This window comes from Oryctolagus cuniculus, chromosome 6 (assembly GCF_964237555.1).
Source record: "Oryctolagus cuniculus chromosome 6, mOryCun1.1, whole genome shotgun sequence".
Classification (NCBI taxonomy): domain Eukaryota; kingdom Metazoa; phylum Chordata; class Mammalia; order Lagomorpha; family Leporidae; genus Oryctolagus; species Oryctolagus cuniculus.
Window position 1 is genome coordinate 47549222 of NC_091437.1, and position 14085 is coordinate 47563306.

General features: G+C 44.9%; 1 protein-coding gene and 1 long non-coding RNA gene across 7 annotated transcripts in view; one reads left to right on the plus strand and one right to left on the minus strand.

Moving 5' to 3' along the window:
* LOC138850056 (uncharacterized) overlaps window positions 1–13739 on the plus strand; it is a 134107-nt gene extending 120368 nt beyond the window's left edge. The window contains exons 2-4 of the long non-coding RNA XR_011389429.1: window positions 5747–5906; window positions 6679–9662; window positions 10313–13739. This is a non-coding gene — a long non-coding RNA (uncharacterized lncRNA). The remainder of the gene's footprint in view (window positions 1–5746; window positions 5907–6678; window positions 9663–10312) is intronic.
* The window catches only part of ATP10B (ATPase phospholipid transporting 10B (putative)), a 353427-nt gene that overhangs the window by 13908 nt on the left and 325434 nt on the right, over window positions 1–14085 (minus strand). For all 6 annotated transcript variants that reach the window (XM_051843574.2, XM_051843575.2, XM_070075801.1 and 3 more), the window contains 5 exons: window positions 11107–11183; window positions 9078–9203; window positions 4566–4766; window positions 1993–2073; window positions 839–943 (listed from right to left, as the gene is read on the minus strand). In XM_051843574.2, coding sequence (XP_051699534.2) covers window positions 839–943; window positions 1993–2073; window positions 4566–4766; window positions 9078–9203; window positions 11107–11183 — 590 coding nt within the window. The remainder of the gene's footprint in view (window positions 1–838; window positions 944–1992; window positions 2074–4565; window positions 4767–9077; window positions 9204–11106; window positions 11184–14085) is intronic.

The following is a 14085-nucleotide window of genomic DNA, read 5'->3' on the forward strand; positions in this document are numbered from 1 at the left end:
GATCAATATTTCTGGAATATGGTCTCCTTATCTTTTCACACTATTAGATTGGCAGGGTTCCAAACTTGCTTTTATCTTGAACTGCTGGGGCAAGTTTCTCACCTTTATTTTATCGATAAAATAAATAGGTATAATGGAAATAAGATGGAACAATAAATTTTAGTGATCACTTATACTGTGTGGATGCCAGAGTTGATAATGATATACTTCAAAATGATGAAAATAAATTTTTAATGTTCCTATCACAAAAAATGAGGTGATGGATAGGTTATTTGATTGAATCTGTTCTATATTTTTATCTACATATAACATTTTGTCTCATAGACAAATAATAGATATTAAGTTTATTTAACACAAAGAGCTCTTGGAGGCTAAAGGAGATCATATGTGTAAATCATGCAAATAGGTGCCCAGGATATAATGTTAAGCTCTTTGCTTTAGAAGAATTCAATAAATATGCCAGCAGTGCCTTTTTAGGAATCAAAGTGTGATATTTGGACATGTTTGGGTTGCAGTGACCTGGAGGCAGAAATCTATTATTTCACTTCCAAATTAGATGGGGAGCATTCCTGCCTAACACAGCAGCAAGTATGGTCTGCCCAGTGTTTTCTTTAGCAACATCATTCATTTTGCAACTAATTTGGGATGCTAGTTTGATCATCCTGATTAGATGCTAAGCAAATTGAGGTGACGAATTCTACCAACTTTACCTCTTGGCTCCCTATACAAATGGGACACCCAATGGATCTATAGAATGGAGCGAGACAACACGGATATCTAAATGTAGTCAATGGATAGGAATGCAATTTTTAAGCCAAAGGGGCTCTGGGACCCTTACCCAGGTCTTCATTTCCATTGCCTGGTGCAGGAGGATTGTGGTGAGGGAGACAGTGTTGATCGGGGTCCCAAAGGTGAAGACATCAATATCGGAGCCCTGGTAGGTCTGCAGAGGAAGAGGTGGGAATTGTGAGATGCACTCATGGGAGCAATGAATATAAAGCATCTGGGAGAGGAGGAATCCCACTGCCATCTATGTGAAACTGACCCAAGGAACTAACTAAAATGAATAGGTGACTATGATATTCAAAAACATGTGTGCCTACGGTGGCTAGGATGCGGGCTGAAAACCAGCGTGGGATGGCCGAACACAGGATGGACTGGGTGCTGTGCCAATAGCTGAGGATACTTCTTTATCTATGCTCGAGGAATTTGCCATCTATTTGGCAGGGGTCAATGCTATTATAGAGGCCAGTAGCAGGCATCCTAGGAACACAGAATGGTGGCTGTATCAGCTGCAATTATGGTCAAAGGGGTTAATTACTTGAAAAGAGAAGGCAAATGCACTCGAGGCCTAGGTCAGTTGGCACATGGAGGGCTGAAGAGAAAGACAGCATAGCCCTGGCTGGGCAGAGTGCTGCAGAACAAAGCACAGGATGCCTACCCCTCCCCCCTGTGCCACAGTGCTGATTGGGCACCAATTACACTATATTTTGGTCCCCTGTTGAGGAGGGGTATGCCTGGCTTCTCACTGGTGACCCAGAGCTCGGACGGCAGCCTTTGCTCTTATGTAACTGCTATATATCTAAGCTAGTAAGTCATTTCTGATGATCGGAACTTGCAGCCTAAATGCTTGCTGCTTTGAGCTTACAAGCACAAATCAATATAAATCAAAGGATCCAAGGTCAAACACCTTCGATGGTCAGGCAGAAAGTAGTACTTGGGAGGGGCTGGGCAAATTGGAGAACATGTGCTGGATCTTTGCCCTGAGGGGAAAGGGACCCAGTGTCAGGGTAGCTTTTTGTTTTTCAAAGGTCACCAGAAATGATAAAATCTTGGTAAAACGCTCTGACTTCCCAAAGACCTTGGGTTGGATGCGGGCTGCAGTCCAATTCATGTGAGGCTTCACTCCACAAGTACCCACAAAGACATGACCAATACCAGGAGCAGCCCCGCATGCAATGTGCACGGTTACAATACAACTAAACGACTTACCAGGTAAGGAATGAAGAAACAGACGAGGCTTTGGTAGAAAGCGTCCACCATGGAGATCCAGAACGTCCACACAGTGTAGCACTGTGGGGAGAGAGCACAGCCACGCTTACCATCATCAAAGTGAGCCACAGTGCTCCGCGGGCACCTTTGTGTGTGTGGTGATGGAACACAACGTGGCACTCAGTGTCTCTTACGTGACTAAACCCCAGCAGGCAACGTACCATGGGTGAAGCCACCACTTAGGACTTCTACATCCCATTCCCGTATCTCACATTGGAGTGCCGGGTTTGTGTTCCAGCCATTCTGTTTCCAACCCACCTAACACGTTGAGAGAAATCAGTGGAAGATGGCCCAAAATACTTCTGTGTCTGCCACCTATGTGGGAGATCCAGATGGAGTTGTGGGCTTAGGTCTTCAGCCGGGCTCAGTCCTGGCTGTTATAGGCATCTGCAGAGTCAGCCAGTACATGGAAGACTGATCTGCCTTTCATATAAATACATAAATCTTTTTAAAAAAAGTTACTGAACTCTAAATACTGGTTTTCTCTTACATAAAATTGGGGTAAAATCAAAGCCACCTATATTCTTGGGGCGCAAGAAGACTAAATGTAACTGTGTTTTAGTACCATAGTAATTATGCTTCACATCTATTGCTACTACAAGCTTGGCAGGTGTAGAGATTCTAAGGTTTCTAAGTGACTCTGCAAGGGAGATCCCAAGCACAGCCAGGATGATGGACTTCCGACAAACAGCTGAGTGGCTTCAGAGACAAACCTTATTTTGTGGTTCACTGTTTGCCTTCCCGGGGAAAAGGGAAACATTTTGTTTTGTTTTCCACAAATTTTATTATATGTTTTGTTAGTCAGCCCAAGATGAAGAATTCCCAACCATCGATTCAGTGCAGCAGGGACTGGGAACTCAATGCAGGCCTCCCATGGAGGGGGCAGGAGGCAGGGCTGGGTTTTGAGCCCACCTATGCCCATATGGGATGCTCAATGACTGTTTCTGCCACATTGACTTTTGTTAATGGTAGGTGTTCCAGCAACAGGCTACATAGCAAGAGTGCCTACTGGAAGGGTAAAATGAGAAGAAGCCAACATCCACATGTGGCACCAGCACATCTCTCTGTCACACTGCTGCCTTCCTCACCTCTTCAGCCTTTGTACTGGGACTGGGCTTGGGTCTCTGTTGCCTGTCCACAGTCATGAGCTCTCAAACACCACACCTGCTTTGTCCTCCTTTCCCAGATGCAAAGATACTCCCCGGCATTTGGGAGTCCCTTTTCACAGAGCTCCCTTTCAAGGTGCTCAGCATCCCATTCTTTCTTTTTAAAGATTTATTTATTTATTTATTTGAAAGGTAGAGTTATACAGGGAGAGAGAGATCCTCCATCTGTTGGTTCACTCCTCTAATGGCCAAAATGGCTGGAGCTGTGCCCCTCTGAAGCCAGGAGCTCCTTCCCTGTCTCCCACATGCGTGCAGGGGCCGAAGGCCTTGGGTCATCCTCTACTGCTTTCCCAGGCCAGAGCAGAGAGCTGGATCAGAAGTGGAGCAGCCGGGACTCAAACCAGCGCTCATTTGCGATGCCGACACTGCAGGCAGCAGCTTTACCTGCTATGCCACAGTGCTGGCCCCTGGGCATCCCTCGTCTCCTCCATCCAGCCTCCTTGCTGGTGCCTGTGTCAGTCTGACCACCTGTAGTGCATGCTATCTGACTTCTTCAAACCATGTAGGGCTGGGGCCGGTGCTGTGGTGTAGGTGGTCAAGCTCTGCTTGTAGCACTGGTATCCCCATATAGGTGCCAGTTCAAGTCCTGGCTGCTCCTCTTCTGATCCAGCTCTCTGCTTAGGGCCTGGGAAAGCAGTAGAAGATGGCCCAAGGCCTTGGGCCCCTGCATCTGCACCTGCATAGGAGACCCAGAAGATCCTGGCTCTTGGCTTTAGATTGGCTCAACTCTGGCTGCTGAAGCCATTTGGGAAGTGAACCAGTGGATAGAAGACCTCTTTCATGCCTCTCCATCTGTCTGTCTGTAACTCTGCCTCTCAAATCTTGAAAAAAAAAAAAAAACACACATGGGGCTATGGTGTGGCCTCTCTGGGCCTTCTTGCAAGTTGCTGGATGACTTCTGAAGCATTCTTAAAAGGTCATTAGATTCAAATCAGTTGGAGCCCCCACATAATCTTGTTCCAGGTTTTGCCTTTCCTGATATGCAGTAGAAACCAGTATATAGTGGCTGATTACCCCTGATGAGCCTGCTGGTGGTTACTACCAGGGCCTTCTCATCCTGGGCCTGGGTACTCTGTCGATGCACCTCAAGACTGGGGCCTGCAGAGGGGGATGGGATCCTTATATATACACCCTTGCCCCCTTCCACCAGCGTAGTGACATATTAACATACGATATAACGAACACATGATTAAAAATACTCATGGGTCTGCTTCAACACCCTCAGCAACAAATGGGCCAGGAAACTGGAGAAGGAGTACTCAGTCACGGGAGAGGAAATGGCAGGACCCGGGGTGGGGGTCGGGGAGCAGCTGTGGCCGCCGCCCTCTGCCCTCGAAAGCCTCTTACCTCGGAGTTCTGGCCGCTCTTGTAGAGCTCGGGCAGTGCCAGCAGCGTCTCTGCAGAGACGTCTTTATCGAGGATTCCGAAGATGAGGGGCGGCAGGGAGGTAAAGAAGAGGTTGAAGAAGATCATCTGCCAGTAGTCGATCATGGTGGAGCCAGAGAACCCACAGAAGAACTGGTACCAGAAGAGCAGCGTGACGTAGCACTGCGGACAGAGCAGAGGCCTGCTGAGCGAGGCTCCCGCGGGCGGTCGAGTGCTCCCGCGAGTCCCCTCCACCCTGGGGACTGGGCTCTCCTCCGTCCTCACAGGCAGGGCTGTGGAGAAGGACCAAGAGGACTCTGATCCTTAGAGCAGTGGCTGCTGTTAGGACGTCTACTATCAGTCATGTTCTTCCCTAGCTGAAGGGGGCGGTTAAGTGAGCAGACAGAGTTCCCACTTCTGTCCTGTACTAGCTCTGTGACCTTGGGTACACAGCTCAACGTCTCTGAACTTCATTTTGTCAGCACTGGGGGGGGGGGGGGACAGCAGTGCTTGGAGCGTGGCTGGGGACACACGAAAGCAACAGAAAGGGCTGGCATAGAGGAGAGGCTGGGAGAGAAACTGAGCCATGAGAGGGGACCTGGGGGGGGGGGTGACCTCACTAGAAGGCTCGCCTGACAGTACTTGGTGCCGTTGAAATATTCTGTCATTTTTTTTATTTGAAACAGACAAATCCAGAGATGTTCTATCTGCTGTTTTACTCTACAAATGCCCACAGCAGCCAGGGCGAGGCCAGGCTGAAGCCAGGAGCTTGGAACCTGATCTGATTCTGCTGCGTGGACAGCAGAGACCCAAGTATTTGAACCATCACTTCTGCTGGCCAGGGTGCACGTTAGCAGGAAGCAGAGGCACTGGAACTGAAACCAGTCTCTTCAGTGTGGGATGTGGGCAGCCCCAGCAGTTAGCTTTTATTTATTTATTTTTTAATTATTGGAAAGGCAGTGTATGGGAGCAAAAGGCAGATACACACACAAACTCCCACACACACATCTTCATCTGCTGGTTCACTCTGCAGATCATTGAAACACCCAGGGCTGGGACAGGCCTGAACCAAGAGCCTAGAACTCTATCTGGGTCTCCCACATGGGTGGCAAAGGATCCAAGCACTGAGGTCTCTTCGACTGATTTGCCTGTTGCATTAGCAGGAAATTGGATCAGAAGCAGAGCTGCCAGGACAGGAACCAGCACTCTGGTATGGGATACCAGTGTTGAAAGTGGCAGCTTAACACTGCCCCTCCCCACCAAGGTTAACCACTTTGGCGACTGCCTGTCACAGGATACTTCGCAAATGGCTAACTCCGAAGGGTAAGTAGATCTTTTGCCTAAATATTACTTCAGTTTTCCTAAAGCTCTTTGCTACTTCAAATCTCCCCACCTGCAGGTGGGCTGGGTCACTGTTACCACTGGCCATGTTGTGGTTTGTTGATGTGACACAGGTCATGAAAGCACGTGGTCCTTGTGTCAGGACTAAGGCGGTAATGCACAGAGACCTGAGAGGTCTTGAAGAAATAATTCAGTAGATTTCATTTCCTAGCTGCTGGGTGGGTGTTATTGTGAAGAAGGGCTTTATTTTTTACTACATGTTATAGTTTATCAGTGAATAATACATTATTTGTGCAGTATGCTCTATAACTTGTCCAAATAAACTTGCGAGGTTATTACATTTATTACGTTAATACAGGTTGAGCATTCCTAAACCAGAAATCTGATTTGTTCTAAAATCCAAAGCTTTTTGAGCATCAATCAGTATAGTCTGCAGATATTTCCAAATCCACAAACATCTCAAATCTCAAATGTTTCTGGTCCCAAGAATTTCACATAAGGGGTATTTACAGGCATTTTGGACAAGGGTAATGAACCCATGCAGTGTACTACATATCGACAATATTAATGTAAGCGCCACTCTGCAGCTGAGCTACTTAGGTTCCGAGCTAGAAAGTGGTCCAAGCAAGATCTTATTTTTCTAAGTGCTTTCTCTTTAACCTTCTGCCTTCCTCCATCCCATCTTTACACAGTGAACCTCTCCCGCACGTATGGCATATAAAGCTGACAACCTCTATTATCTAACCTTTTGCAGAAAACACTTGCTGAGCCAGTGGACTGTCAGCCTCAGGAGGAGAGCGACCATGACTGGTTCCATTCCTGCCCTATACTCAATACGCAGCACTGTTCCTGCCACACAGCCTTCAGTATTGCTTCAGTAACTGAAGTCTTACTCTGGAGTTTGCTATCACAGAGTGCTTCCGCTAGGATCTTGGCATCTTGAAGGGAATGCACTGAACCCTGGAACAGCATCTCTGAGGCTGGATGCCTACCTCCTCCCAAGAAGTTCCAGCACAGCAACTAATTCATTGTTGATTTCAGAGCAGGCAGTGTTTTAATCCTCTCGGAAATTGGTTGCGGATGTAGAAGTCATAGTTCTCTACCCTCTAATTGCAACGAGCAGATCATGCAGCTGGAGTATCGCAACTGCGAGCACGCCACTGGGTGAGAAAGATCGTTAAAGCTCTGAAAGCGAGGCTAGCTGGAAACGTTTCCTTTTCTATTTCACAAATTTAATGCTGAGAAGAGGCTGTGTTCATTCAAAAAAATGACTCCTTTAGATGCCAAAAAAAAAAAAAAAAAAAAACCAACCCAACCCAAAACCAGGGGCTTTTTGTCTTCTAAGGAAACAGTCTTTGACACTCGGAGTGAGTTTCAAGTCAAATGGAGTGACTTGTTTGCATAGACTTGCTGAGACAATCTTACCATCCAGTTGAATGGATTTACACTGTTGTTTGTCATACTGTTTATTTACAGAGACATTGAATTTTTTGTGCGAGGGTGACTCTCAGATTGAACGGATAACTGGGAGAATGGAGCGAGAGACCAAAATAAGTCAATAAAGAAACAAAACTCTGCAATTTTGTAGGCATGCCTTGGCTAATGTGTTTCTCTTCTGCTTTATGCTAAGAGTAATAAGATTCTAGTTGGAGACTCCTGAAGATTATTCCGAGGCCCTTGAACTAGGTAGAAAAGCTTGGCCCTTCATTCCCTCCCTCAGGGCAGCAATGCTGCGACTTCCGACAGTTTGAAGAACTCACTTGGCACAAGCTTCCCTTCAGCCCTTATCAAGAAGACAGCAACCACCATATTCCTTAGACCCAGCATTATCTTTATACCACCGTTTGAGTAGTGATGTGTGCTTTCTGGATCTTGGACACTTTTACTATTTCCACAGGCAGGGAGGATGCTCTCTCACTGCTGTTACTGATGAGCAAAATGAGGCTCAGAGAAGAGTCGGGCAAGACGACAGCCTTGAGGATCTCCTCACCTGAGCATCTTTGCCAACAGGTTTGATAATGTGGTGCCCCCAGCAACTTTGAACAAGGAAAGCCGGTGGTGCCACAGTGCCATGCAGGGCTCGGTTTGAAGCCCTGTGTTCTGGGAGGCACCTTCACCTCCACTCGTCCAAGGCACGGGCTACAACTCTTGGGTGGGAGTGGCTGTCTGGAGAGGAACTTAAGACACTAAATACTCATATCTTCTTCCTTAGAAAATGACACTACTGATAACGTCTAAGGGAAATAGCAACAACACAAACAATAACGGCTCAGTGGGTGTTTGGTGCAGTGGTTAGATTTCCTTTAAGCTGCCCCCTTCCACTCTGGAATGCCTAGGTTCAATGCCGAGCCCCGGCACCTGACCAGCTGCTTGCTGATATAGACCCTGGGAGGCAGCCATGATGGCTCCAGTAATTGGGTTCCTGCCACCCAAATGGGATACTTGGACTAAGCTTATGGCTTCAGCCCCCATCTTCTTGACCACTGTGGGCATCTGGGGATTGAACCAGCAGATGGGAGCTTTTTCTTTAATAAACAAAAATTTGAAGCAAGATTCACTTTATAGAGGGAATATTATAAGACAGTCGCTTTCTCTACAAGCTCTCAATCAATCCTCAAAGCAAATATTAAACTTCAGTTTGTGGAAAAATGGAATGAAAATGTTTCCTTTGATGCAAATATTTTTGACTATGCTTTTTCCCACAATTTGCAGTTTGACCAACTTTTTGAAGATGCTTTATATGTGAAAACAGTACCATTACTACTTTCATTTCACAGATGGTGAAATAGAGGTTTAGGGACATTTCTGGACATGGAAGCCTTAGATTTCAACCAATGTATCTGACTCCAGAGTTCATGTTCTTAGCCATTCATGCTGCTGGCTATGTGCGAGGGGCTTTTCATACAATATTACCCCTTCTTTGAACAATTTGACAAAAATACCAAGTATTACCCCCGTGTGATGAAAGAAGAAACTGAAGCCCCCAAGAAGTGAAGAGTTTTGCCCAAGGTCACGGAATGAGCAAAGGATAACTTCAGAATCCTAAAACCCAGGTCAGCCTGACTGCGTCCTTGTGCTGAGGTGCTTCATCCACCCATGAAGGGAGGCCTGGCTCTGAGTCGGGGACTCCCCCGGCCCTGCAGGGCTACTCACCACGTTTTTATAGAAGTAGTACACCACCATTCTAGCCAGGCGGGAGTAGCACCAGTGGCCGTGCACAAGCAGCAGCTTCTTGAGGTACCTGAAGCGGGAGATGGCGAAGTCGCTGGACATGACGGCCTGGGAGGGGGAGGAGAGACGGCAACTTCTGTGCACAGGCGCCCGTGACCCAGAGTGCCCTGGAGTAGACTTCTTAGGCCAGGTGCATGGCTGGCAGCATCTGTAAGCCCCATTGTTGTTACCTGGTCATTCTTGGGTGATGCTTTGGATTCTGACACCTTAACCTAGTTGCTGGGAAATGCAAACCTCACTAGAATTCAAATCAGGCAGATGAGAAGGGAGCAGAGGTCCAGTCTGGCTCTTTATCTCCATCCATTTTTACCCAATAAATGCTTACTGTGGCTTGGTAGGTATCAAGCTCCATGCTAGGAATGGGATAGTTCACCACATAGAAGGGGGCTTCCATTAGCTATTTCTCAAACCTCCCAATATTTCACTGCCTCTTGTGGCAGGTCATTGGTTCGGTAGCTCTTGTACTCTGAACAAGATACGGTTATAATGCTCTTTTTAAGAGTAGAGGTTTAAGTCGGAGAACTCAAGGGGCTTCCATAGCTTTGGAAACTCATGACTGGAGCATAGGGAGATTACTGATGCCATAGACAGGAGTGTCAATTGGTAAAGTCAACAACAGGAGTCACTGTGCACTTACTCCTCATGTAGGATCTCTGTCCTTAATGTGCTGTGCATTGAGATTTAATGCTATAATGAGTACTCAAATAATATATTTCACTTTGTGTTTCTATGGGGGTGCAAACTGTTGAAATCTTTACTTAATGCATACTAAACTGATCCTCTGTAAAAAAAAAAAAAAAAAAAAGAAAAGAAAAGAAACTATCAACTCCCAACTTGACTCTCACTGGGATTAAACATGACAATAGGTCTGATCTGATTTCATCATCATTAAAAAAAATCATCTATTATTTTTCACTTTATGTTTCTGTGTGGGAGCAAACTGTTGAAAGCCTTACTTAATGTATACTAAGCTGATCTTCTGTATATTAAGATAATCGAAAATGAATCTTGATGTGAATGGAAGGGGAGAGGGAGTGGGAAAGGGGAGGGTTGTGGGTGGGAGGGACGGTATGGGGGGGAAGCCATAGTAATCCATTATTCGTACTTTGGAAACGTATATTCATTAAATAAAAGTTAAAAAAAAAAAAAGAGTAGAGGTTTAGAGGTATCCAGTTAAGAATCACAGTCAGGGTATTTCAACTCCCTGTTTTCCTATCGGGAAAACAATCAAGTAATAATCCCGCCAACATTAAATGATGAAATGTCCAACTCAATGCTGGTGTGGGGTAGATACTCAAAGGGTAACACAGAATTCTGTTTTTGGCTTCATGGGCAATGCTGTTCTACTCACATCAACACATTTAGACATTGCCAAGTGTTTATGCAGTTGCTGGGAATGCAACTGTTAGTAAATAAAAAACTATAAAGTGAGGTTTGTTTTAATGGGAGAATTGAACAGATCAAGTTAGTATGCTTCTTCCAAGCTGAATCTTCACTAAATTGTGCGTACCATGAAAGCATGCCAAGCAATTTGTGAGTCAATCTAGTCATTACAACTGAAAAGGCTGTTGAAAAATATTTTCATGTGTCTTTATTTCTATCACTGCTTACCAAGAGCATTGCACCTTGGGGTGTGGGTGTGGGTCATAGGGAGGAAGCACAGACTCCCAGGAAGCCTTGTACCTTCCTGAATGGTTGGGTACTATTTGACTTGAGAATATAGTTATTTCTGGCTTCCATAAAGAAGTGAGGCATCTTGTGATCTCCTTTGATCTTCAAAGGATGGGGCAATGGGGATGTGTTGATGGAGCTCACATACCAGCATTTCCAGAGACAATTCTGTGAGGTTCTCAGGGAAAAGTTCTTCCAGCTCTGTGTAGAATTTCTTAAATCTCCACTAAGGATTAAAGCAGAGTGAACAACAAACAAGAACAGTGCAAAGCAATGATACCTGCATGCCTTCCTGCCCGGATATTCCAATTCCAACATCAGCAGCTTGAATCATGCTTACATCATTTGCTCCATCACCTGAAAGAAGAGAGGTCATGAGATGTTTCTATTCCTGGTCCAGCTACTCAGTGACAATGAAATAGCACTCAAGTATTCCCATTTGCACACCGTTGAATCCTTTTAACAAATCACGAATAACTTTGGCAATCATTGTTACTTGGTCTGAGAGAGAGCTTCTCTCATGGCACACATAGCCCTACTTTTTAAAAATCACATACCCAATATTTATTATGGGTATAATGCTCGGCGTTTGGGATACAATGGTGAACAAGAGACACTTGGACAGTGCTTAAGCTTAAAAAAAGTCCTTTGTAAATGTTACAGTGGAGTTGCTAATGACCAAGTGGATAATTTGAGCAATTCAGGGATTTTTCAAGGATAATCCAGCTTGTGAAGAGACGTGGGAGAATTGGAACTCAAATCTTTCCAATTCTAAGCCAATATGCTTCCCTAACTCAGTCTGGCTCACCATACTGAGCATGTCATGACACCTAGAATATTGTGATAGCCAAATCGGTGTCAGTGGTGTCCAAGGACAGGTACGATGTTCCATTTTGTTTCTGATTATAGGAAAATGAGACCCCCCCCCCCCCCACTGAGTACATTTAGTCACACTGAGTTCCCATTCAATTGAACTAAGTTGTTTCAGGAAACCAGAGGTAAGGCCATGGAATTTTATATTCAGATACAGCTTTCTTCCATATCAAGACCATTTTTCTGTCTTGATGGAACTGTTTTGTATCTGTACTAATACAGAAACCAGCAGCCAGTTGCAGCTATTAAAATGTGGCTGGTGCAGTTCCATTTAATTTTGACTATGTCGAAGTAGCAATTTACAGCTCTGAACATCACTGTGGACAGTGAGGCCTTCTTTAGGAGCCTCAGCCTCCCCAGAGCTTATTTTGAAACTAGAGTTCAGCAAACTGAACTCTGTACATGGTCAGCCCTTGTGAGTCAAGAAGCAAAATCAAAAACTCTTCTTGCTGATAGGCTGGGGTGGTTTATAAAATTTATTTGTAAAAACAGACCATTCTTGCATCTGCACAAAAAGCAGTGGGCTGGATTCAGCCTGTGGGTCCTGCTTTGCAACCCCCATCACAGACCACATTGCTTTCATCGTCGTCCTGGCTCTAGTGGCTTCCCAGAATAAGCTGCATTACATTTATATTATTCATGTAAGAGAATATGAAATTAGAGGGGTGAGAGAGTAAATCTTCTCCCCTTATTTGGCAACACATGCATTGCTCTTTAAAATCTTGCCATTATAACTAGATTTTATTATGCTATTTTTTTCCTTGATGGCATAGCAATGCAAAATTTTCATCTCGCCCTTCACAGAACAAATCCAACCTTTAACCTCTTCTTTTAGTAAACCAAGAGAAGTAGAGGTGTGGAACCATGCTATTTCTTGCCCCGCTGGTTTTGTTTCAGTTGCCATGGGAGTTGAGCCAATCTTTGACCTCAGGGAATCAGTACTGGGCTACTGCTTCCTGTGTGTCTACATTTCTGAAGAGGATGGCTCCGGGTGTACAAGTGAGATGCACTTGAAGATCTGCTCCCAGCATTCTTCATCTCCCCTCTTTCCCTATTCTGTACTGCTTTTACCTGAAAGTCAGGAAGTCTCCCACAGTATCTAGTGGATCTCATTTTAAATGCCCAAAGAGATCTCCTTCCATGCCCATGAGGGAGGAAAAGAGACTGGCACCCTCTGTAGGAGTGCCCGTAAGTCAATGAGATAAAACAACCTCTCCTTGATTCACTGGGTTATGTTACAAGACTCCCAATGGATGCCTGAAACTACAAATAAAACTGACCCCTATACATACTATTCTTTTCTACATATAAGAAAGCCACAGTAAGAGATTAACAATACTAATAAAATAGAGCAATTATGGTAATATATTGTAACAAGGTTATCTAAAACTTAAGAATTGTTCATTTCTAGAATTTTCCATTATCTTCAGACCTTGATTCACCAGGGGTAACTTGAAACCACAGACAGCGGCAAGGAAGGGACTGCTAATAGACTATGTGCTTCATAAGGGATCAAATGGTGAACAAGAATGACTCTGTCTATACAAGGAACTCATAGTATAATGAATAGGCCATCATAAAAGTATGACAGAACTTGGGAGTTATAGGTACTGGGTGCTGTGAAAGCCCCCAGAAGAAAGCATAGGGAGGAGGGATTGGAAGGAGTGTTTCATAAGGGAATTAAGTATGAAAAGGCTTGGAAATGGCAGGGGACTAGATTCGTGGAGAATGCTAAGCAGTTTAATTGGGGTGGAAAGTGGAGAGAAAAGTAGCCAGGAGTAGAGATGTGGCTGGAAGAGTGACAGAGACCAACCATGAAGATTCTTTTAAATCAGTTCTGGGAAGGTGTTATGTGAGTACAGTTCTTATTTCTGTCTCAACATAATTACGGTTTATTTCTCTCTGAGGAATTCTATATCAATTAACTAGGCAGAATTTATGGAGGATATGCTCTGTGCTGGCCTTGGATTTGGGAAAGACCATACACAATTAAACATGAGACACTCCCAGTTTGTAAAATCTCCCTAGTAGCCATCAAATCCAGAAACTTGAGGTTGTGTACACAAGGACAGAACTGAAGATGAAATGTACTCACAATGGAGATGGTCTGAGTGTGCACTATTGGTGGTAGCATTTCCCAAGTTACCTGGATGTTCTAAACTCAATTCCCCTGTTGGTTTTGCCCTCCACTCAAGTTTTGATTTTGCTATAGCAATCTTACCAGGCCCACCATCTTTGATCTACTCTGACAGTAGTTAGTGTGTTCACTTCTGAGTTGCCACCCCATTTGAATTTTCTGAAACAGTGACCCTCAGCCTAAGCAACTTGACTCTGGTACTTGACCTCCCAACTCCCACCTCCAGGCCAGGCCTCTTGTCAAATCATC